General features: G+C 50.3%; 1 protein-coding gene across 1 annotated transcript in view; it reads left to right on the top strand.

The window, feature by feature from the left end:
* Positions 1–25,479, top strand: part of CLPB (ClpB family mitochondrial disaggregase) — a 229,011-nt gene that overhangs the window by 112,730 nt on the left and 90,802 nt on the right. Inside the window, exon 6 of the mRNA XM_082244581.1 lies at positions 10,914–11,011. Within this exon, the coding sequence (XP_082100707.1) occupies positions 10,914–11,011 (98 nt within the window). The remainder of the gene's footprint in view (positions 1–10,913; positions 11,012–25,479) is intronic.

The raw sequence follows: 25,479 nt of genomic DNA on the forward strand, positions 1-25,479 counted from the left end.
TCGGTGGCTCTCTTTTGGTGGTCCATTTGCCGTACTTAAATCATTTGGGATTGCTAAACACATGGAATAGCAATCGATCTCACAATATTTAAAGCGTCAGTGTGATCACTTGAGACTAAATGCTGCTACACACTCCATTGCCTCCCATTATGCAGTGAAGGATTGTTGATTGCTGGCGATTGCAATCCCGGCCAAATTTTAGTAGCAGGGTTGCACTAACCAAAAATCACCTATTTGCACCCAGGTTCAGTCTCTTGGACAGGGTTAAAAAAAATTGCTTCGCTGAAGATTGCTAGCAGGATATTTACCATCATACTGGGAAATGTATTCAAAGAATTGCTTCATAGAGATGGGCTGAACACCCCCCGGTTCGGTTCGCACCAGAACTCCTGAACAGGGAAAAACTTCTGACCCGAACGAGGAACTCTGTTAAAGTCTAAGGGACCCGAACTTAAAAAACCAAAAGTCCCCATTTTGAAGGCTTATATGCAGGTTATTGGCCATAAAAAGGGTGTGGGGGTCCGGGTACTGACCTGCACCAATGCAAAAAAAGTTTTTCAGGAGCAGTGATTTTAATGATACCTAAAGTACAACAATGAAAAAAAAAAAAAAAAAATTCCTTTAAATATAGTGCCCGGGGGATCCCCTTAGTCTGCCTGTAAAGTGGTGCATCTGTACTGTGTATAGAACATGCTGCAGCAAAACTGACATTTCTAAAGAAAAAAAAAAAAAGAATGAAATGACATTTTAGATTGCCAGCAATAGAAAATGTTTAAAAAAATGGCATGGGGGACGAGTGAGCCCCCCCCCCTCCTAAACCATATCAGGCCACATGCCCTCAACATGTGAAGGGTGGGTACTATGGGCCAGGGAGGCTCTCCCCCACCCCAAAACACTTTGTCCCCATGTTGATGGGGACAAGGGCCTCTTCCCGACAACCCTTGGAGGTGGTTGTGGGGGACTGCGGGCAGGGGGCTTATTGAAATCTGGAAGCCCCCCTCCTAAACCATACTATGGTTTAGGAGGTACTATGGGCCAGGGAGGCTCTCCCCCCCCCACCCCAAAACACCCCATGTTGATGGGGACAAGGGCCTCTTCCCGACAACCCTTGGAGGTGGTTGTGGGGGACTGCGGGCAGGGGGCTTATTGGAACCTGGAAGCCCCCCCCTCCTAAACCATACTATCATACTATGGTTTAGGAGGTACTATGGGCCAGGGAGGCTGTCCCCCCCCCCCCACCCCAAAACACTTTGTCCCCATGTTGATGGGGACAAGGGCCTCTTCCCTTGGAGGTGGTTGTGGGGGACTGCGGGCAGGGGGCTTATTGAAATCTGGAAGCCCCCCTCCCAAACCATACTATGGTTTAGGAGGTACTATGGGCCAGGGAGGCTCTCCCCCCCACCCCAAAACACCCCATGTTGATGGGGACAAGGGCCTCTTCCCGACAACCCTTGGAGGTGGTTGTGGGGGACTGCGGGCATTGGGCTTATTGGAATCTGGAAGCCCTCCCCTTCTAAACCATACTATTGTTTAGGAGGTACTATGGGCCAGGGAGGCTCTCCCCCCCCCCACCCCAAAACACCCCATGTTGATGGGGACAAGGGCCTCTTCCCGACAACCCTTGGAGGTGGTTGTGGGGGACTGCGGGCAGGGGGCTTATTGGAATCTGGAAGCCCCCTCCCCCCCTCCTAAACCATACCAGGCCACATGCCCTCAACATGTGAACGGTGGGTGCTATGGGCTAGGGGGGGGCTCTATTTTCCAGGCACAAAGAACTGGAAAAGCACAGGCAGGGCACTGGAAAAGTCCCCAGGTGAAATCCTGTGGTGAGATGGGATGATGCAGTGTAATCCAATCACAGCTTTCTATCATCTCATTTGGTGTATTTTTATTTTTGAAATTGCCGCCGGTTCCACCCCCCCTGCGTCGCAACGCTCACAGGGAAGTGAACCGGAAGACAGGTGCAGGCGTCAGCCAAGTACACAGCGGTGTAGGACAGCGGTAGGATGTCGGGGTAGGACGGCAGGGGAGGACGGCAGGGGAGGAAGACGGGGAGAACGGCGGGGAGGACGGCGTGGGAGTAGGGCGGGGGAGGACGGCAGGGTAGGACAGCGGGGAGGACGGCGGGGGGAGGACGGCGGGGGATCGCAGGGGAAGGTGAGTTTTAAAATATATAAAACAACAGATTTCTATGCAAAACAATGTAGCGCTTTTAGCACAGAAATCCTGACATAATCAGACCGCCAGGGAGGTTAAATGTCCAAAAAGAAGTGTGGAGGCGTTTTATTAAATGTTACTTGAATTGGTGGCTCCATATTAATAAATCTTTTGGTTCAAATTTGGTAATTTTTTTTTTTTTTTTTTTTATTGGGTAAAAATTTTGGTAAATTTTTTGGAAATTCTTTGGAAAGTTTATGCTCATTCTTGAATGTCTTTGCGATGGGTTGCACAAATGTGAGGCATTGTAAGATGAGTTGGCACTGATTGCTACAACAATCTCCACTCCATTGCTCTTTCTTTGTTTGGCGACCAGTCGCTAATCGCCGGTGATTATTGGCAGGAAAATTTTAGTAGCAGAGAGGCGTTACTGAAAATCGCCCCATGTGCACCCCGGCCTTAGTCTCCTGGAAGTGATGCATGCACAGGATAAAGAGAAGGTGCAGTGTAGGATTGTGGTTTAGTGGTGAATTGGCGCAAGAAGAGGTCTCAATAAAGTCTGGTCCTGGGGACCCGGGGGAAGGGGGAAAGGAAACACCAGGGGTAGGGGGACCCCCAAAAAGTTCAGGGGGTAGCTGTCCACTGTAGCGGCTGCCGGCGGAAGAGACAGAAGAGATCTCTGGGGGGGAGACAAGAGGGAAGACAGCGCAGCGCCTTCTAAGTGCAGCAAGACATTTATTGCAGTATGTGCAGCAGTAATACACTCACATTTAGTCGTTGAATAAGATGCAGTAAGTCAAGTAATGTAGATCATCAGGGGCATCACTGGAGCGGGTCCTGGTGGTGGAGGCAGTGGATCCCAGTGAGAGCAGCAGGGGGGGGGTTTCCTCCGTGTGTGCAGGGGCGGCCTCGGTGGTGTCCGCGGGCTCCCCGTCAGCTGGTGGAACGCTGGCACTCGTGGCTACAGCCGTAGCGTCCCGCATCACCGCCAGGAGTGACGTCAGGATCCCAGGACCCACGAGTGCCAGCGTTCCACCAGCTGACGGGGAGCCCGCGGACACCACTGAGGACGTCCCTGCACACACGGAGGAAACCCCCCCCCCCCCCCTGCCGCTCTCACTGGGATGCACTGCCTCTACCACCAGGACCCGCTCCAGTGATGCCCCTGATGATCTACATTACTTGACTTACTGCATCTTATTCAACGACTAAATGTGAGTGTATTACTGCTGCACATACTTCAATAAATGTCTTGCTGCACTTAAAAGGCGCTGCCCTGTCTTCCCGCAGTGTAGGATTGTGCAGCCCCACGTACCCCCTTCCACAGGAGCAATTGTTTCTGGAGGGTCAGAACGGGCATCCCCGGCCGAGTAGCATCAGGCCGCCGCTCCCCTTCTGCACTGATGCATTTTGGTTGCACCACACCTTGTTCACAGCCTACTAATTCCCATTAATGCCAGTGATGTAAGCATCACCACCACCTCTATATCACCCCTTCCACAGGAGTGATTGTTTCTGGAGGGTCAGAATGTTCACCCCCAGCCGTGTAGCTTCAGAGAGAGTGGCCACCAGTACAGTGACGCATTTTGGTTGCACCACATCTGGTTCACAGCCTAATAACCCCCAACAATGTTAGTGGTGTAAAGATCAGCACCACGTCCATATTAGCCCTTTCCACAGGAGTGATTGTTTCCTGTGGGTCAGAATGGTCACCAGTAGCATCAGAGAGTGGCTGCCGCTCCCCTTCTGCACTGACGCATTTTGGTTGCACCACATCTGGTGCACAGCCTACTAATTCCCATTAATGCCAGAGATGTAAGCATCACCACCACCTCTATATCACCCCCTTCCACAGGAGTGATTGTTTCTGGAGGGTCAGAATGGTCACCCCCCGGCCAAGTAGCTTCAGAGAGAGTGGCCACCAGTACAGTGACGCATTTTGGTTGCACCACATCTGGTTCACAGCCTACTAACCCCCAACAATGTTAGTGGTGTTCACATCAGCACCACGTCCATATCAGCCCTTTCCATAGGAGTGATTGTTTCTGGAGGATCAGAAAGGTCTCGTCGGGCCATGTAGCATGGAAGAAGCTCAGCCGCCACTTTGCACTGACGCATTTTGGTTGCACCACATCTGGTTCACAGCCTACTAACCCCCAACAATGTTAGTGGTGTAAAGATCAGCACCACGTCCATATCACCCCCTTCCACAGGAGCGTTTGTTTCCTGTGGGTCAGAATGGTCACCAGTAGCATCAGAGAGTGGCTGCCGCTCCCCTTCTGCACTGACGCATTTTGGTTGCACCACACCTGGTTCACAGCCTAATAACCCCAAACATAACATCAGCACCACGTCCATATTAGCCCTTTCCACAGGAGTGATTGTTTCCTGTGGGTCAGAATGGTCACCAGTAGCATCAGAGAGAGTGGCTGCCGCTCCCCTTCTGCACTGACGCATTTTGGTTGCACCACATCTGGTTCACAGCCTACTAATTCCCATTAATGCCAGAGATGTAAGCATCACCACCACCTCTATATCACCCCCTTCCACAGGAGCAATTGTTTCTGGCGGGTCAGAATGGTCACCCCCCGGCCGTGTAGCATCAGAGAGAGTGGCCACCAGTACAGTGACGCATTTTGGTTGCACCACATCTGGTTCACAGCCTACTAACCATCGGCAATGCCAGTGATGTAAACATCACCACCATGTTCATATTCCCCCCCCCCCCTCCACAGGGGCGATTGTTTCTGGAGGGTCGGGAAAGGTCGCCTCGGGCACTGTAGTGTCAGAGTGGCCGCCGCTCTCCTGTTTCTCTGACGCGTTTTGGTTGCACCACATCTGGTTCATAGCCTACTAACCATCAGCAATGAGAGCAATGTAAACCTCAGCCCCCCCATGTTCATATCCCCCCCCCCACAGGGGCGATTGTTTCTGGAGGGCCGGGAAAGGTCGCCTCGGGCCGCGTAGCATAGAAGAAGCTCAGCAGCCGCCGCCGCTCTCCTCCTGCGCTGACACGTTTTATTTATGAAGGTGTAATATCTGATTGCTCCTCCGACTCGGGGAATCGATCAGCCCTCAGCAGTCAGGTTCTATCAATTATTGCTGCAATTAGTCACGTCGGCGCTGCCATTAACAGGGGGATTAAGCTAATATTGGAGCTCGGGCATCGATTGATCCTGGAGAAGAGCAGCGGCTCGGGGCGAGGAGAGGACAGATCACCGGGCCCCTAGGCTGTCATCAGGCCGCGGCCGGGGAGAAGTTAACACGCGCGCGGCCCCTGCTAAACTATCCGTCTTGTCAGCCGAGGCCGGGCCGGGGTCGGGGCGGCAGAGCTCCGCGATCAATGGCTTTATTTCCTGTCCACTTTATGTGCCACACAAGGCCGGGGCGGAGGGGGAGGTGGGGGGGACCGAGCCGCTCCTTAACACTGCGCTTGCCGGGTGGGCTCTGTGTGTTGAAGCCGTTGCACAAAATATTAAACGCCAACGTTTAGAAGAGGTACATTTTCTGACCGGTTCTTTTTTTTTTCTTTCTTTGTGACCCCCACTGGGGAGGATTCCCCTCACTTCCTGTCCCTGTGACACCCATATAAGAAATGGGGGAGAGGAAGTCACCAGGAGAGAAAAGCACAGACCCTTCTAATCCTTCCTCACTCTGCTACAGACAGATGTGTTTTTAGCTTTGTCTGTGTCCCCGATAGAGAGATTCCCCTTATTTCCTGTCCTGGTGACAACCATATAAGAAATGGGGGAGAGGTAGTCACCAGGAGAGGAAAGCGCAGACAGTTCTAACTCTTCCTCACTTTGCTGCAGATGTGTTTTTATCTTTCTGTCCCAGATAGAGAGATTTCCATAACTTCCTGTCCTTTTGACCCCCACTGGGGAGGATTCCCTTCACTTCCTGTCCCTGTGACACCCATATAAGAAATGGAGGGGGGGGGTAGTCACCAGGACAGTAAAGCACAGACAGTTCTAACCTTTCCTCACTCTGCTGCAGATATGTTTTTATCATTGTCTGTGTCCCCGATAGAGCGATTTATATAACTTCCTGTCCTTTTGACCCCCCTGGGGAGGATTCCTTTCACTTCCTGTCCCTGTGACACCTATATAAGAAATGGGGGAGAGGTAGTCACCAGGAGAGGAAAACACAGACAGTTCTAACCTTTCCTCACTCTGCTGGAGATATTTTTTTATCTTTGTGTCCCAGATAGAGAGATTTATATAACTTCCTGTCCTGGTGACACCCACTGGGGAGGATTCCCCTCACTTCCTGTCCTGGTGACACCTATATAAGAAATGGGGGAGAGGAATTCACCAGGAGAGGAAAGCACAGACCGCTCTAACCGTTCCTCACTCTGCTGCAGATCTTTGTGTCCCCGATAGAGAGATTTCCATAACTTCCTGTCCTGGTGACAACCATATAAGAAATGGGGGGGGGGGTAGTCACCAGGACAGTAAAGCACAGACAGTTCTAACTCTTTCTCACTCTGCAGCAGATGTGTTTTTATCTTTTTCTGTGTCCCTAATAGAGATATTTCCATAACTTCCTGTCCTGGTGACACCCGTATAAGAAATTGGGGAGAGGTAGTCACCAGGAGAGAAAGGCACAGACAGTTCTAACCTTTCCTCACTCTGCTACAGATGTGTTTTTATCTTTGTCTGTGTCCCGGCATGAGAGATTTCCCATAACTTCCTGTCCTGGCAGTAGGTGACAGGTAACACCTCTAATAAGGGATGCAATGAAAACTTGGAAAAAAAAGGTGGGGGGGGGTTCCAGTGGAGTCACCTGCTATGGTGACAACTAAGATTGGTATTCCTCTCACTTCCTTCTCCGGGACAGGAAATTAAGAGAAATCTCAACAGTGTGGGGAAAAAACCCTGACAGAGGTTTTTGTGTCCCCGCTAGAGTAGATTTCCAATGACTTCTCCTTGCAGGAAGTGACGGGAAACATCTCTAATAGGGATGCAACAGAAACTTTTATAAAGTGCCCCCCCCCCCCCAAATCCCTATCCAGAATCCATGGCTAGAAAATCCAAGAGTTTTGAGCTGTCCCCAAAACAAGAGGTGAGGGAAAATCTTCCGATGGGGACACCTGCTCTGGCGACAACTAAGATTGGGATTCATTTCACTTCCTGTTGTGTCCCCGGGACAGGAAGTGAAGAGAAATTTCAGTGGGAGCACTTAACAATAAAACCCTTGGCAGGTTTTTCTGTGTTCCGGCTAGAGAGATTTCCCATAACTTCCTGTCCTGGCAGTAGGTGACAGGAAACACCTCTAATAGGGGATGCAATGAAAACTTGGAGAAAAGGGGGGGGGGGATTTTCCAGTGGGGTCACCTGCTATGGTGACAACTAAGATTGGTATTCCTCTCACTTCCTGTTGTGTCTCCGGGACAGGAAATAAAGAGAAATCTCAACAGTGTGGAGAAAAAAGAAAAAAAAAACATGACCGAGGTTTTTGTGTGTCCCCGCTAGAGTCGATTTCCCATGACTTCCTGTCCTTGCAGGAAGTGACAGAAAACTGTTTTAATAGGCAATGCCACAAAAAACTGAAAAGGGGGGGGGGGGGTCACCTGCTATGGTGACAACTAAGATTGGTATTCCTCTCACTTCCTGTTGTATCCCGGTGACAGGAAACAGAAGTCTCAAAGAAAAAAAAAACCGACAGGGGTTTGTCTGTGTGCCGGTTTGAGAGATTTCCTATGACTTCCTGTTCTTGCAGGATTTCTTGTTTTAATAGACAATGCCACAAAAACCTGAAAGAAGGGGGGGGGGGGTCACCTGCTATGGTGACAACTAAGGTTGATATTCTCTCAGTTCCTGTTGTGTCCCGGGGACAGAAAACAGAAATCTCAAAGAAAAAAAAAAAATAACCCTGACAGGGGTTTGTCTGTGTCCCGGCTAGAGAGATTTCCTATGACTTCCTGTCCTTGCAGCAGGTGACAGGAAACACCTCTAATAGGGGATGCAATGAAAAAGGGGGGGGGGGGCATTTTACAGTGGGGTCACCTGCTATGGTGACAACTAAGATTGATATTCTCTCACTTCCTGTTGTGTCTCCGGGACAGGAAGTGACGAGAAATCTCAACAGTGTGGGGGGAAAAAAAAAACTGACCGAGGTTTTTGTGTGTCCCGCAAGAGTAGATTTCCCATGACTTCCTGTCCTTGCAGGAAGTGACAGAAAGCTGTTTTAATAGGCAATGCCACAAAAACCTGAAAAAGGATGGGGGGGGATCTTCCTATGGGGTCCCCTGCTATGGTGACCCCTAAGATTGATATTCTCTCACTTCCTGTTGTGTCCCGGGGACAGAAAAGAGAAATCTCAACAGTGTGAGAAGAAGAAAAAGAAAAGAAAACCCTGACATGGGTTTGTCTGTGTCTCGGGTAGATTTCCCATGACTTCCTGTCCTGGTAGGAAACATCTCTCACTTTCTGTTGTGTCCCCCGGGACAGGAAGTGAATCGAAATCTCAGTGGGAACACCCTAAAAAAACAAAAAAAAAAACGTAATCAGTTTGTCTTTGGTATTCCTCTCACTTCCTGTTGTGTCCCCGGGACAGGAAGTGAAGAGAAATCTCAACAGCGTGGAGAAAAAAAAACCATGACCGAGGTTTTTGTGTGTCCCGGCTAGAGAGATTTCCCATGACTTCCTGTCCTTGTCCTGGCAGGAAGTGACGGGAAACTTCTCTAATAGGAACGCAACAAAAACTTTAAAAAGTTTCACAATCAGCTGATTAAAGAGCGAAAAACTTTTTTCATTTATTTGTTTATTTTTAGCCTGAACATAATAAAAGAAACATTTCATAGTGTGGTGACCCTGAACAATCCGCTTCCCTTCTCTGCTCCCTTTCATTAAATGTTCAATGAGTGTAAAAACAAATGGCCGTTGATCCTGGCAGAAATCCGGGGAGCGGTCGTTTAATGCGCTCTCTGCCTCTGCAGGACTCTTATCAGTTACATTGTTCCCAGCTCTCTCTGAGGAATACGGAGCTCCTCCCTCCTATGGGAGGAGGGGGGTGGGGGGGGAGTGTTCTGTGGTACACCGGGCACCGAAACCCCCTTCCAGGCCAATTCTCAGCTTTCAGCGCTGTCGCATTTTGAATGACAATTGCTCAGTCCTGTAACGCTGTACCCAAATTACATTTTTATCATTATTTTCAAACAAATAGAGCTTTCATCTGGAGGTATTTAATCACTACTGGGGGGGGGGGGGTGTTTCCTGAACAAACAAAAAAAGACAGAAAATTTTGAAAAAAACAAAAAACAAACTTTTTATAGTTTGTTATAAAATTTTGCAAACAGCAGCTCATTTTTCTCCTTCATTGATGGGTCCTGATAGGCGGCACCGATGGGCCCTGATAGGCGGCACCGATGGGCCCTGATAGGCGGCACCGATGGGCCCTGATAGGCGGCACCGATGGGCCCTGATAGGCGGCACCGATGGGCCCTGATAGGCGGCACTGATGGGCCCTGATAGGTGGCACTGATGGGCTCTTATAGGCTGCACTGATGGGTCCTGATAGGCAAGACTAATAGGCCCTGATAGGCAAGACTGATGGGCTGCACTGATGGGCCCTGATAGGCTGCACTGATGGGCCCTGATAGGCTGCACTGATGGGCCCTGATAGGCTGCACTGATGGGCTCTTATAGGCTGCACTGATGGGCCCTGATAGGCAAGACTGATGGGCCCTGATAGGCGGCACTGATGGGCCCTGATAGGCGGCACTGATGGTCCCTGATAGGTGGCACTGATGGGCCCTGTTAGGCGGCACTGATAGGCATTGATAGGTGGCACTGATGGGCCCTGATAGGTGGCACTGATGGGCCCTGTTAGGTGGCACTGATGGGCACTGATAGGCATTGATAGGTGGCACTGATGGGCCCTGATAGGCTGCACTGATGGGCACTGATAGACTGCACTGATAGGCGGAACTGGTGGGTGTTAATAGGTGGCACCGATGGGTACTAATGGGCGACACTGAAGGGCACTGGTAGGTGGCACTGAAGGGCAATAATAGGTGGCACTGATGGGGCAATGATAGGCACTGGTAGGCGACACTTATGGGCAGCACTCATGATGGGGCACTGAGAGGTGGTACTGGTAGGTGTCACTGGTGGGCACTGTTAGATGGCACTAATGGGCACTGGTAGGTAATGCTGGTGGGCACTGGTAGTTGGCACTGGTGGGCACAGGTGCCCCTCTCCTCTTTGGGACCGATGTCCCTCTGACAGCAGCCGGCGATCGGCTTTTTTTTCTCCTCATGCTGACAGCGTGAGGAGAAAAAAACAGCTGATCGCCGGCTGCTGTTAACATCACATGATCAGCTGTCATTTTTCCCCTAACCCTAGCCTGCTGGGCCCCTCCCACAGCTTTGCTTTCTCTTCCTGTGTGGGGTGACTGATCTTGTCTCCACCCCCTCCTGAAGATATGGGTGGGTGGAGCCTGCTGGGCCCTTCCCACAGCTCTGCTTTCTCTCTCTCCTTGTGCAGGGTGACTGGTCTGGTCTCCACCCCTCTTGTCAGTTTTTTTTGTAGTGGGTGGAGCCTACTGGGCCCCTCCCACAGCTCCGCCCTCTGCAAAGACTATGCACAACACTTTGATGATGTCACTGCAGCTTTTACAAGGTGATATCTGGGTTTGGTGCACACAAAATGTATTTATATTATCTGTGACTATTGAGAGTTCTTTATTTATTGTCCAATGTGATCACTTCCATCTAATCCCCTCCCCCCCTCTCTCTGGTTTCTCTCCCCCAGGTGCCAACCCCTTACAGGTGAATGACATGGGCCACAAGCCGCTGGACTACGCCCAGGAGGGGGAGCTGAAGAAGACGCTGAAGGAATGGGAGTCCAAGGTGAGTGACCCCTCCTGTGTGAATGGTGGGAGGAGTCCTAGGATCCTTCTTTCTACCAGAATTCTTCACTACTGAAAGGTCTGGAATCACTTCTCAGAGTCATGTGACAAGAGACTGCAGCCCCCCCCCCAGGTGCACTGTGAAAAGCCTGCTGAATCTTAGTGGTAAATCGCATCAAACACTGCGTGTGAATTTATTGTTACATTGTATGCAAACCCCAACATTCATCTTCTAATCTTCTGTCAAACATCACATTGGGGGCGTTTTGTTGTATCTGTTCAATAAGTGAGGGGGGGGGGGAGGGGGAGTACCTGTGATCCTGCCAGAAATCTAACTTCCTGTGCTTTCTGCCTCTTCTCCTGACTTACATTGTTCCTAGGACTACAGAACCCCTCCCCTCTTTGTTATGAAGAGGAGGGGAGGTGACGGCGTTCCATAGTTCTGTCTGAGTGTGACAGTGGTGCTCCTCCATAGATACAGGACAGTGAGCGTTGTCACCCTGGGACAGGAAGTGTTACCGGCGGGATCACCAGAACTCCTCCCCCTATACTTCTCGTTTCGGGGTGACAACACTCACTGTGCTGTATCTATGGAGGAGCAGCTTTGTCACCCTAGGACAGGAAGCGTGTTAATGGCCAGGATCACCAGAACACCCCCCCCTATACTTCCTGGTTCAGGGTGACAACACTCACTGTGCTGTATCTATGGGGGAGCAGCGTTGTCACCCTAGGTTTTAGTTCTGTCCAATGCTGCTCTTCTATAACTACAGTGCAATCAGTGTTGTCACCCTAGGACAGGAAGTGTTACCGGCGGGATCACCAGAACACCTCCCCCTACACTTCCTATTTCAGGGTGACAACGCTCATTGTGCTGTATCTATTGAGAACAGAGTTGTCACCCTAGGACAGGAAGTTTAACACCAGGATCACCAGAACACCTCCACCAACACTCACTGTGCTGTATCTATGGAGGAGCAGCGTTGTCACCCTAGGCTTTACTTCAGTCCAAAGCTGCTCCTCTATAACTACAGTGCAATGAGCGTTGTCACCCTAGAACAGGAAGTTTATTACCGACGGGATCACCTCACCCTACTCTTCCTGTTTCAGGGTGATAACACTCATTGTGCTGTATCTATTGAGGACAGAGTTGTCACCCTAGGACAGGAAGTGTGTTACCGGTGGGATCACCAGAACTCCTCCCCCTACACTTCCTGTTTCAGGGTGACAACACTCATTGTGCTGTATCTATTGAGGACAGAGTTGTCACCCTAGGACAGGAAGTGTGTTAATGGCGGGATCACCAGAACACCTCCCCCTATACTTCCTGTTTCAGCGTGACAACACTCACTCTGCTGTATCTATGGATGAGCAGCGTTGTCACCGTAGGACAGGAAGTGTGTTAATGGCTGGGTCACCAGAACACCTCCCCCGACACTTCTCGTTTTGGGGTGACAACACTCACTGTGCTATATCTTTGGAGGAGCAGCGTTGTCACCCTAGGCTTTCGTTTTGTCCAACGCTGCTCCTCTATAACTACAGTGCAATGAGCGTTGTCACCCTAGTACAGGAAGTGTGTTAATGGCGAGATCACCAGAACACCTCCTTATGTTTTGAAGATGAGGGATGAGAAAGTTGTTTTGTAGTTCTGTCCTACGGTGACAACGCTGCTCCGTCATAGATACAGTGCAGTGAGTGTTGTCACCCAAGGTAAGAAAGTCTGTCACTGGCAGGATCACCAGAACCCCTGTCATCTGTAATGGAGGGGAGGGGGAGGTGTTCTGTAGTTCCCCCTTAGTGTGACAACGCTGCTCCATCATAGATACAGTGCAGTGAAAACAATGAGTGTTATGGAAATAAGGAGAGATGGAGGCGTTCTGTAGTTCTGATCTAGGGTGACAATGCTGCCCCTACATAGGTACAGTACAAATGAGCATGGTCACCCTAGAATAGGAAGTGTTACTGGCGGGATCACCAAAACCCCTCCCCTGTTATGGGGATGAAGGGAGGTGGAGGTGCTCTGTAGTTCTGTCTTAGGGATAGAAAGTGTATTACTGGCAGAATCCCTAGAACCCCTCCCCTTTGTTACAGAGCGAGGTGGTGTGTAGTTATGTCCAAAGGTGACAACACTATTACTCCATAATACAGTAAAATGAGTAGGAGGAGAGTTGTCACCCTCAGACAGGAAGTATGTTAGTAGCAGGATCACCAGAACCCCTCCCCCTCTATGTTACAGAGAAGAGGGGACAGGAAGTGTGCTACTGGCAGAATCACTAGATTTCCTCTAGTTTGTTATGGAAGTGAGGGGAGAGGGAGGTGTTCTGTAGTACCACGCTAGGGTGACAACTCTAATCCTTTATGGATACAGTACAGCGAGTGTTGTCACCCTAGGTAAGAAAGTGTGTCACTGGTGGGATCACCAGAACCCCTGTCCTCTGTGTTATGGAAGTGAGAGGGAGGTCTTCTATAGTTCTGTCCTAGGAACAGGAATTTTTTCACTGGTGGGACCACCAGGACCTCTGTCCTCTATTATATGCAGGGGAGGGGGAGGTGTTCTGTCCTAGAGACAGGAAGTGTCACTGGCGGGATTACCAGAAACCCTGTCCTCTGTTTTTTTAGGGGAGGGGGAGGTGTTCTATAGTTCTGTCCTAGCGACAGGAAGCATGTCACTGGTGGGAACACCAGAGCCCCTGTCCTCTGTTATGGAAGTGAGGAGGAGAGGAAGGTGTTCTGTAGTACCACCCTAGGGGGTGACAACGCTGATCCTTCATAAATACAGTACAGTGAGTGTTGTCACCCTAGGTCAGAAAGTGTCCTCTGTTATGAGGGGAGGGGAAGGGGAGGTGTTTTGTCCTAGGGACAGAAAGTGTGTCTCTGGCAGGGATCACCAGAACCCCCTGTCCTCTGTTATGGAAGGGAGGGGGAGGTGTTCTGTAGTTCTGTCCCAGGGACAGGAAGTGTGTCACTGGTGGCATCACTAGAACCCCTGTCCTCTGTTATGGAAGGGAGGGGGAGGTGTTCTGTAGTTCTGTCCCAGGGACAGGAAGTGTGTCACTGGTGGCATCACTAGAACCCCTGTCCTATGTTATAGAGAGGAGGGGGAGGTGTTCTGTAGTTATGTCCTAGTGGCAGGATCACCAGAACCCCTGTCCTCTGTTATGGAGGGAGGGGGAGGTGTTTTTTAGTTCTGTCCTAGAGACAGGAAGTGTCACTGGCGGGATCACTAGAACCCCTGTCCTCTTGTTATGGAGGGGAAGGGGAGGTGTTCTGTAGTTCTGTCCTAGGTACAGGAAGTGTGTATATGGCGGGAGGTGACAATACTCTGTAATGGGGACCCTTGCAGAGTGTTATTTCTGGAGACCGGTGGTCGCTGTGTTTGACCCTCTGGTGACCCCCCCCAATTGTCTGTAGCCGATCTCTGGACCCGGACAACTCCCTGTATCCTCCTGCTGTATAAAACAACAAGCTGCTGTGGATCGGCGACCTGTTTGTATCCGGCGCCGGCCGTATTTCTCTCTGCGCGGGAGATGAATCTGCTTATAACGCCGCGGCGGGCGGTGATGAACGGCCAGCTTGGGGGGACAGGACGCTGGCAGCCAGCAATTCTGTATCCGCTCTCTTCTGGGACTCCCCGGCAATTTATGGCTTATTTTAATCACAGACGAGAATGAATAGACGGGAGTATTTAAAGCCGAGGCGGCTCATACATTTCACCGACACGCCGGGCTGACAACCCTCAAAACATTTACATTTATCGTTTGCCTTTTCCTCCGCGTGTACCGCCGGTGACCCGAGAGAGAGGAAGCTTCTCCTGCAGGAGTGAGAGACGAGGGAAGCTTCACCGGGCCGGCACAGGGTCACCTACTCTTCGGACTCCAACCATATCGGAGATCGAGGGTTCGACAATGTCAGGTGTCCCCTAATGACCTACAACTCCCAATCTGCCTTGGAGCTAAAGCTGGCCATCAGGGCTGTGGAAAAAGGGGGTACCACCGGTCCTCCTGTATGGGGCCCGGGCCAGCAGGGGGGCCCAGGCAGCAGAGTGGTTTCAGTGTGGGCAGGGAGGGTGATTGGCACTGCAAGGGTGCAATTACTGGAACCAATCTCCTGTATGCAGCAGCTGAAAAGCTGTCTTCTTCTCCTCTCCCTCATCTTTCCTGTGTACCATACAAGTCCCTGTACTGCCCAGACCCCCCCACCCCCCGCAGTGCTGCTGGCTTCCCTCCCCTTCTTAACACCTTGAAAAGGATCCTTCAAGAAGGAGAGTGGTGATATGATATTTACCAGCCCCTTCTTTTCCTCAATGAACACAATGAGTGATCTGTACCGATCATTTGCTGTGTTCATTCATAATTGAAGCATTGGTTGTATGGGGCCCTGTGTCAGGTTTATCTGTATGGGGCCCTCTGTTTTCGACAAGAAGCCCTGCTGCCATACAAGGCTACTTCCTGATGAGCCGGTCAAGGTTGGCCCACTCCTGCCCAGCGTCCTTCAACATGAAATCCAAAGGAGCCCAGAGGAGAAATCTTGGCCAGTTCAACTCCCATTACCATTTCCAGGACTTCCCTCTATTGGAGGAGCTCACTACTCCGCACGGTTCATCTGTTCTCTGGCGTTCAAGGCTCATACCGTTTTTTTTTCAGCCAGTGATCAGCTGTATAAAAGTGATCCAGGTGGCTTTATAGCCGCTCAATCACTTTTACAGTGCTGTGAACTCTCCTGCCACCAGTGGTGGTTCTCAGGCTCTCCCATTCCTCTGGGGAGCCCGAGTCTGCAGCAGTGCTGTGAACTCTCCTGCCACCAGCAGTGGTTCTTATGCCCTCCCATTCCTCCAAGGAGCCCGAGACTGTGGCAGTGCTGTGAACTTTCCTGCCACCACTGGTGGTTCTCGGGCTCTCCAGTTCCTCAAGGAAGACCGAGACTGCGGCAGTGCCGTGAACTCTCCTGCCACCAGCGGTGGTTCTCGGACTCTCCCATTCCTCCGGGGATCCCTAGACTGCGGCAGTGCTGTAAACTCTCCTGCCACAAGCGGTGGTTCTCGGGCTCTCCCATTCCTCTAGGAAGACCAGAGACTGCGACAGTGCTGTGAACTCTCCTGCCACCAGCAGTGGTTCTCGGGCTCTCCCATTCCTCCGGGGAGCCCGAGACTGCGGCAGTGCTGTGAACTCTCCTGCCACCAGCGGTGGTTCATGTGCTCCCCCATTCCTCCGGGAAGCCAGAGACTGCGGCAGTGCTGTGAACTTTCCTGCCACCAGCGGTTGTTCTCTGGCTCTCCCATTCCTCCGGGGAGTCCGAGTCTGTGGCAGTGCTGTGAACTCTCCTGCCACCAGCGGTGGTTCTCAGGCTCTCCCATTCCTCTGGGGAGCCCGAGACTGCGGCAGTGCTGTGAACTCTCCCGCCACCGGCGGTGGTTCTCTGGCTCTCCCATTACTCTGGGGAGCCTGAGTCTGCGGCAGTGCTGTCAACTCTTCTGCCATCAGTGGTGGTTCTCGATCTCCCATTCCTCTGGGGCGACGGAGTAAAGCAAAAAACAAGCAGAGCGCCTCTAAGTGCAATACGTTTAATAAGGAATAAACATACAGTGTGAAGTAACTCACTAGACGAAAGGAAGTGAAGGCTAAAATGCAACGTCCTGGGGTCAAGCTGTCCAATAGCTGATGCCGAGAGAGGAGAAGTCAAGATGGTGCTATCCGGTGGATGGAATGGCGGGGAGATGCCGGCTCTCGCTTCGCCGGGACCGGACTCTCGAGGCAGGCTGTTACTCAGCGTCGACCATGTGACGTAGGCAGGGTCAAGGTGCACACGACGCGTTTCAGAGCGTGCGCCAAGCTCGTGGGGAGCATGCGCGCTGTTTCTTCAGGTGTAGATGCCGCTATATATATTCTATTCCCATATTCTTTTAACATACGTTTTGGAGAAAATATCTTTTAACAAATATTTTTATTAAATATTTTTGTATACATTTTTTTGTGTACATACGGGTGTGGGCGGATGTACGTATGTATATGCATACATATGTATATGAGTATGTGTGTGTACATGTACGTGAATCTTTTACACCCAAACTCCATATCAATGTAGTATTTCCCATCATTATTTGGTACTCTTATCATAAATATTTCCTAACACTCATTATTTTTCTATATATTTTTCTTTTTTTATTCATTTTCTAGTCATCTATCTTCATTATTATTCACCATTTTATATTTCATTTATCAATTTCTTATTATTTTTATTTTATTTTATTTTCTACTGAGATAGTAGCTTAGGGTTTATATATACATTGTACTCTTCTTTGTTTATATATGTACACATTCCCCTCACATTTCGCTTTGTTTTATTTATTTAATTATTCATTTTCACCAATAGTGTATGTTTCATCCATTACTGTGTAATCTTGCATGGTTTGAGCCTTAAACATGGCCGCCATAGTACCTCATTGGTCACTTGATTTTCGTGTACTCCCATTCACACATTACGTGTGTATAAATTCCCTGGCTTTCTATGGCCCCGGCATCTACACCTGAAGAAAGAGCGCGCATGCTCCCCACGAGCTTGGCGCACGCTCTGAAACGCGTCGTGTGCACCTTGACCCTGCCTACGTCACATGGTCGACACTGAGTAACAGCCTGCCTCGAGAGTCCGGTCCCGGCGAAGCGAGAGCCGGCATCTCCCCGCCATTCCATCCACCGGATAGCACCATCTTGACTTCTCCTCTCTCGGCATCAGCTATTGGACAGCTTGACCCCAGGACGTTGCATTTTAGCCTTCACTTCCTTTCGTCTAGTGAGTTACTTCACACTGTATGTTTATTCCTTATTAAACGTATTGCACTTAGAGGCGCTCTGCTTGTTTTTTGCTTTACCCTGTCTACAGATTGACTCCTGTGCAGCTGAGCCGGCCCTTCGTGCATACTTCCATCCCACAGCTCATCTCCCTTACAATTTATGGACTTTTCCCCACATATCGTTATGTAGGTAATGCCTTTACATATTATATCTCCTTTTTTGCTATGTATTGGCCTGATATCTTGCTTCCACATTAGCTGTAACCCAGTGTGTCAGAGCGCCAGCCGTTCTTTTATCTGGGGCGACTGAGACTGCGGCAGTGCTGTGAACTTTTATGCACCAGCGGTAATTCATAGGCTCTCCTATTCCTCTGGGGTACCCGAGACTGCAGCAGTGCTGTGAACTCTCCTGCCACCAGCGGTGGTTCTTATGCCCTCCCATTCCTCCAAGGAACCCGAGACTGTGGTAGCGCTGTGAACTCTTCTGCCACCAGCGTTGGTTCTCAGGCTCTCCCATTCCTTCAGAGAGCCTGAGACTGCGGCAATGCTGTGAACTCTCCTGCCACCAGCAGTGGTTCTCGGGCTCTCCCATTCCTCCGGGGAGCCAGAGACTGCGGCAGTGATGTGAACTCTCCTGCCACCAGCGGTGGTTCTCGGGCTCTCCCATTCCTCTGGGGAGCCAGAGACTGTGGCAATGCTGTGAACTCTCCTGCCACCAGCGGTGGTTCTTATGCCCTCCCATTCCTCCAAGGAGCCCGAGACTGTGGCAGTGCTGTGAACTTTCCTGCCACCACTGGTGGTTCTCGGGCTCTCCAGTTCCTCAAGGAAGACCCGAGACTGTGGTAGTGCTTTGAACTCTTCTGCCACCAGCGTTGGTTCTCAGGCTCTCCCATTCCTTCAGAGAGCCCGAGACTGCGGCAATGCTGTGAACTCTCCTGCCACCAGCAGTGGTTCATGTGCTCCCCCATTCCTCCGGGAAGCCAGAGACTGCGGCAGTGCCGTGAACTCTCCTGCCACCAGCGGTGGTTCTCGGACTCTCCCATTCCTCCGGGGAGCCCGAGACTGCGGCAGTGCTGTAAACTCTCCTGCCACTAGCGGTGGTTCTCAGGCTCTCCCATTCCTCTAGGAAGACCAGAGACTGCAACAGTACTGTGAACTCTCCTGCCACCAGCGGTGGTTCTCGGGCTCTCCCATTCCTCAGGGGAGCCCGAGACTGCGGCAGTGCTGTGAACTCTCCTGCCACCAGCAGTGGTTCATGTGCTCCCCCATTCCTCCGGGAAGCCAGAGACTGCGGCAGTGCTGTGAACTTTCCTGCCACCAGCGGTTGTTCTCGGGCTCTCCCATTCCTCCGGGGAGCCCGAGTCTGTGGCAGTGCTGTGAACTCTCCTGCCACCAGCGGTGGATCTCAGGCTCTCCCATTCCTCTGGGGAGCCCGAGACTGCGGCAGTGCTGTCAACTCTTCTGCCATCAGTGGTGGTTCTCGATCTCCCATTCCTCTGGGGCGACTGAGACTGCGGCAGTGCTGTGAACTCTCCTGCCACCAGCGGTGGTTCTTATGCCCTCCCATTCCTCCAAGGAGCCCGAGACTGTGGCAGTGCTGTGAACTTTCCTGCCACCACTGGTGGTTCTCGGGCTCTCCAGTTCCTCAAGGAAGACCCGAGACTGTGGTAGTGCTTTGAACTCTTCTGCCACCAGCGTTGGTTCTCAGGCTCTCCCATTCCTTCAGAGAGCCCGAGACTGCGGCAATGCTGTGAACTCTCCTGCCACCAGCAGTGGTTCATGTGCTCCCCCATTCCTCCGGGAAGCCAGAGACTGCGGCAGTGCCGTGAACTCTCCTGCCACCAGCGGTGGTTCTCGGGCTCTCCCATTCCTCTGGGGAGTCAGAGACTGTGGCAATGCTGTGAACTCTCCTGCCACCAGCGGTGGTTCTCAGGCTCTCCCATTCCTTCAGGGAGCCTGAGACTGCGGCAGTGCTGTCAACTTTCCTGTCACCAGCGTTTGTTCTCGGGCTGTCCTATTCCTCCAGGTAGCCCAAGACTGCGGCAGTGCTGTCAACTCTTCTGCCACCAGCGGTGGTTCTCGGGCTCTCCCATTCCTCCGGGGAGCCCGAGACCGCAGCAGTGCTGTGACCTCTCCTGCCACCAGCAGTGGTTCTTATGCCCTCCCATTCCTCCAGGGAGGCGGAGACTGAAGTAAGCGGCCGGGATGGCTTCCCACAGAGGAGATGGAGGAATATCCGTTCTCCCATCCCCTCTGTGACAAATGAACCCTGAAGTGACAATGATTCTGTCACTTCCGGTTTCAGAGCTGTCATTCCCTACATGGTTCAGCCAGGGAAGCAACTAACCAAGCATGATCCGTTTTTGGTTTTGTTCATTTGGAAGGCAGGGGGACATCAGCGGTCTAAAGGACCCCTAATGCTTTTATAAAGGGTTCCTGTCACCTGCCCAAAGCTATCACAAAGGGGCCTTTTTGATAGTAATAGAAAAAAAAGGTCAGTAGTCTTTTCCAGACAGTGTGCATGAAAGGGCTTTGGCGGCGCTCCAATGGAGCCCTTGCTGGTCCTGTATTGTATGCGATGACATCAGAGAGAACTGGAGTGGCTTTTTAGGACTGATGGGAGTAATAAAGTTTTTTTTTTTTTTTTTTCCCATAGTCACCCCTAGACTTAACCTACAGCAATACTAGAAAAGCAAGAGATACCAAGGGGTGTTTTTTACAACTGACCACAGTCAAGCTTTAAAACACCGCAACATCGGGAATCGGGCCCTCAAGCATGCCCTTAGTTTAGACCTTTCTCTGAAGGCTGCCATTACTGTAAATGCTAGTTTTCTGGCTTCTCTTTGTATGTCTGAAACAGTTGCAGTAAAGACAAATCCGTACCTGCATCTGGGTTAGAGACTCAAAGCATTGAAGCAATGGGGGACAACCAGGCACCAGAATGAGAGGTCAGCAGTTGGAAGTAGTCTTGTAACTCCCAGGAAAAAAATGAGGTTGAAGGATTATAAGAGGTGCATGGAAGTCAGCCAGCCCCCAGTCTGATGTACTCACCCTCCAATCTGTAATCAACTAAGTAGACCTGTCTCATGATACAAAGAACAGGGGTTTAGTTGACACACATTTGCAAACGCACGTGTAAGCTGCAGAGCCACTTCACGGCACCCTGTTTTATCTTCAGTCCTAACACTTTATAATTTAGTGTCTCCACACTGGGAGCACATGGCTGCTAATGGATGGATGGGGGAACAGGTGGGAGGGAGACAGCCCAAACCTCCCCCAACCCACCCCCATCCATGACTGGTCTGTTGTCTCAAAACTCAAATAACTAAGTTGTAACGATGGTACAAACTGGAAAGGACCAGCTGAGAAGCATTACACCTACATCCCCTTGGTGGATGCAGTATAAAGACAGATTGGGATTTTATATATGGGGCATGGCCTGTAAAGCACAATGCCTTTCAATCCCTAATTTTCTATTTGGGAATTTGTGTGAGACAAGCAGGTCATGCTATTGGTCTCCATCCCTGTTTACGGAAAAACGAAGGTCAAATCAGACTGCATCCACCAAAAACGCACGGTGGGACTTAATATGAGGCACCAAGCTGTAGGCAAGGCGTCTCCATCCCTGGTTGCTTAAACACAATAGGCTATGTGGGACTTTAAGTGAGACCCCAGCAGGTAGTGCCCGGAGTCTCCATCCCTGTATCAAAAAAAAAATGAGGTTGAAGGATTATAAGAGGTGCATGGAAGTCAGCCAGCCCCCAGTCTGATGTACTCACCCTCCAGTCTGTCACCAACCAAGTAGACCTGTCTCATGATACAAAGAACAGGGGTTTGACACACATTTGCAAACGCATGTGTAAGCTGCAGAGCCACTTCACGGCACCCTGTTTTATCTGCAGTCCTAACACTTCCTAATTTAGTGTCTCCACACTGGAAGCACATGGCTGCTAATGGATGGATGGGGGAACAGGTGGGAGGGAGACTCCCAGGAAAAGATTTATTTTTTAATCACATTATGCATCAAATTTCTCACAGCATGCAGTAAAATCTCAGCAAGCCATTTCAGCACAGGAGAGGAGCTGGTACAGCTGTGCAAGACTGAAGGGGGATTTATCGAGATCTCAAATTTGGACATCCTTTGAAGACAAGCTCAAAGATCTTTGGATGTAAAGTTGGGAGCCGCCACACGGCCAATGCCAAGTTCTCCCTCTTAAATATTAAAAGGTTCAGATTTTCAATCAAACCATTCATCTAAAATTACTTTTGAAGTGAATGGGCACATACCAATTGTTGTGGCCCCCTGGGACCCAGGACCCCAGGGCGCTCTGGTATGCGAATTTCGATCAGCTTTTGCGGAGTTCCGCTATTAGAAAACTGTATGTACAGTGAAGATTGATGCCAGACATACTGAAGAATAGATCTGGGGTTATGGAATTGGCTTTGTGGTGGGTCTTTGGCTCGCACGTGTTTTAGTGCAGTCTCAGATGTCCCAACCAGCCTGTTATGCCAAGTATCTGTGGTTAAGACCTCACCGGTCACAATAAAGTATGGTTTGGATTGTCGTTCTTGGCTTTGGATTTCACCGCTGACCATAATGGATAGAAGAAAATGTAACAATAGATCTGTAAATTTCCATCGGTTTTATCAGGGTAGGACCAAGCGTAGTATCTGTTCTTATCAATGTCCACTAGGGGTGTTGCCCCCTCATTCTGACCTTTTGGCAGAAATGGCTGGGTGTAAAGTATCTCTGCTGGTATTATGGAGGCCTTCCGGACCTTCCCCATAGGAAAGAAACCAAATTCAGCACCCACTGGGTAAGATGAAGGTTGGGGGTATTTACCTGGTGTGGAAGGTTCTGAGGGGCCCAGTGGCTCCTGTTTTGAGCAGTGCCCTGGCTAAGTGCTGGGAAGGCAGTGTCTAGCACCCCCGGGGAGTGGTAACTCACTGAGTTTGGGACCCCACGGTGAGAATGAGCACTTGGCTACAACAACTTTGGCTTTCCTCGTGGGCTAGGCCTTTTGACTGAAACTGAGGCGATTTTTGTTACTAGGCCTCAAGGCCTAGCCATTGCATACCACATTGGCACCTATTTAATTTTTTTCACTCCACGTGTCCCTGGATGGTAGGAGGTGGATCTTTGGACCTACCTTCAAGTCTGTGGGGAGGATGTGTGGCCCTTAGGTTCCTTCTTCCTCTGCCTAGGGGTCTCCTTTCAGGAGAGCCCCTAACCCGGTACTTAGAGGTCAGTTTTGGCTAGCCGTGAAGAGAGGGCCGGCTGAAAGACCGTCTTGTCTTTCAGCTAGGTGGACCATAGTGCCTTGCCCTTGTCAGGGAGGTCATTCTTCTTTGGGAAGGGACACACTCTGTGCCTTTTTTTTTTGTGTGTGTGTTTCACATGCGCTTTTTTGGTTCACTTTGTGCACCACAATGTGGGCTCCTGGATCCGCAGAACTCTAGACCTGCAGTTGTTCCAGAGAAAGGGAAAAAAAAAAAACCTGATAGAGTTCCTGGGCAGTATAATATGTCTCTGTGGAACAGGTTGTCCCTGGTTTACTCTGCCTCTTCATTAGGTACCTGGTAAGAGGCTTTCTCCTGTTCGGAGGCTTTCTTCTACTGAAGAACCATTGTCTACAGGGATGATGTCTTTTACCCTCAAATAGGTGGTTCCTTCCACAGCTGGTCTTCTACAGTAGGTTGGACTGGTTTAAGCTCTTTATCAGGTACCTGGTAAGAGACCTTCTCTTATTTGGAGGCTTTCTCCTACTGAGGAATCACTGTCTCCAGGGACTATGTCTTCTTCCTTGAAACAGGTGATTTCTTCTACAGCTGGTCTCCTGAGTTGAACTGGTTTAGCCTCTTCATCAAGTGCCTGGTAAGAGACCTTCTCCTATTGGGAGGCTTTTTCCTAGTGTAGAATCATTGTCTCCAGGGACTATATCTTCTACCCTGGAACAGGTGGTTCCTTCCGCAGCCGGTCTCCTGGGTTGGACTGGTTTAGCCTCTTCATCAGGTGCCTGGTAAGAGACCTTCTCTTATTTGGAGGCTTTCTCCTACTGAGGAATCACTGTCTCCAGGGACAATGTCTTCTACCTTGGAACAGGTGGTTCCTTCTACAGCTGGTCTCCTGGGTTGGACTGATTTCGCCTCTTCATCAGGTGCCTGGTAAGAGACCTTCTCTTATTTGGAGGCTTTCTCCGACTGAGGAATCACTGTCTCCAGGGACAATGTCTTTTTCCTTGGAACAGGTGATTCCTTCTACAGCTGGTCTCCTGAGTTCAACTGGTTTAGCCTCTTCATCAGGTGCCTGGTAAGATACCTTCTCTTATTTTGAGGCTTTTTCCTACTGTAGAACCATTGTCTCCAGGGACAATGTCTTCTACCCGGGAACAGGTGGTTCCTTCTACAGTTGGTCTCCTGGGTTGGACTGGTTTAGCCTCTTCATCAGGTGCCTGGTAAGAGACCTTCTCTTATTTGGAGGCTTTCTCCTACTGAGGAATTACTATCTCCAGGGACAATGTCTTCTACCTTGGAACAGGTGGTTCCATCTACAGCCAGTCTCCTGGGTTGGACTGGTTTAGCCTCTTCATCAGGTGCCTGGTAAGAGACCTTCTCTTATTTTGAGGCTTTTTCCTACTGTAGAACCATTGTCTTCAGGGACTATGTCTTCTACCCTGGAACAGGTGGTTCCTTCTACAGCTGGTCTCCTGGGTTGGACTGGTTTAGCCTCTTTATCAGGTGCCTGGTAAGAGACCTTCTCTTATTTGGAGGCTTTCTCCTACTGAGGAATTACTATCTCCAGGGACAATGTCTTCTACCTTGGAACAGGTGGTTCCTTCTACAGCGGTCTCCTGGGTTGGACTGGTTTAGCCTCTTCATCAGGTGCCTGGTAAGAGACCTTCTCTTATTTGGAGGCTTTCTCCTACTGAGGAATCACTGTCTCCAGGGATGATGTCTTCTTCCTTGGAACAGGTGATTCCTTCTACAGCTGGTCTCCTGGGTTGGACTTCGTTGGACGAAAAAAATTCTAAATTCTACTGGTATGTGGCCAGCTTTATTTCAATACAATATTAATAGCCAGTTATATTTGTACATTTGGAACCAAATTCAGCCCATTTTCTTAAAGATTGCAAGTTGTAGAAAGGATTTTAGCTTTTCTGTAGATGCCCATGCCCTTAGCGAAGTCATGTTTTAATTTTGCTTCCGTTAGGCCATCCATTCTCAACCAGGGTTCTGTGAAACCCTAGGGTTCCTACAAAGGGTGCTAGAGGTTCCTTGAGCTGTGGTTGATTGACCTCTAATCTTATGGTGCCTGCCGAATTCTGGGTCCAACACCACTTGGGAAAGCCAGTGTCATGACACCAATTTCGCTTTCTGCAAGGGTAGTATTTAATTATCACTGTGTTTTTCCCATTGACCACCAGTGTAAGGGACATTCTTCCCACTGATCTCCAATGTAAGGGACATTCTTCCCACTGATCACCAATGTAAGGGACATTCTTCCCACTGACCACCAATGTAAGGGACATTCTTCCCACTGATCTCCAATGTAAGGGACATTCTTCCCACTGATCTCCAATGTAAGGGACATTCTTCCCACTGATCTCCAATGTAAGGGACATTCTTCCCACTGATCACCAATGTAAGGAACGTTCTTCCCACTACAGTAATCATCAAATTAATGA

This window comes from Pelophylax lessonae, assembly GCF_965119305.1.
Source record: "Pelophylax lessonae genome assembly, chromosome: 2".
Classification (NCBI taxonomy): domain Eukaryota; kingdom Metazoa; phylum Chordata; class Amphibia; order Anura; family Ranidae; genus Pelophylax; species Pelophylax lessonae.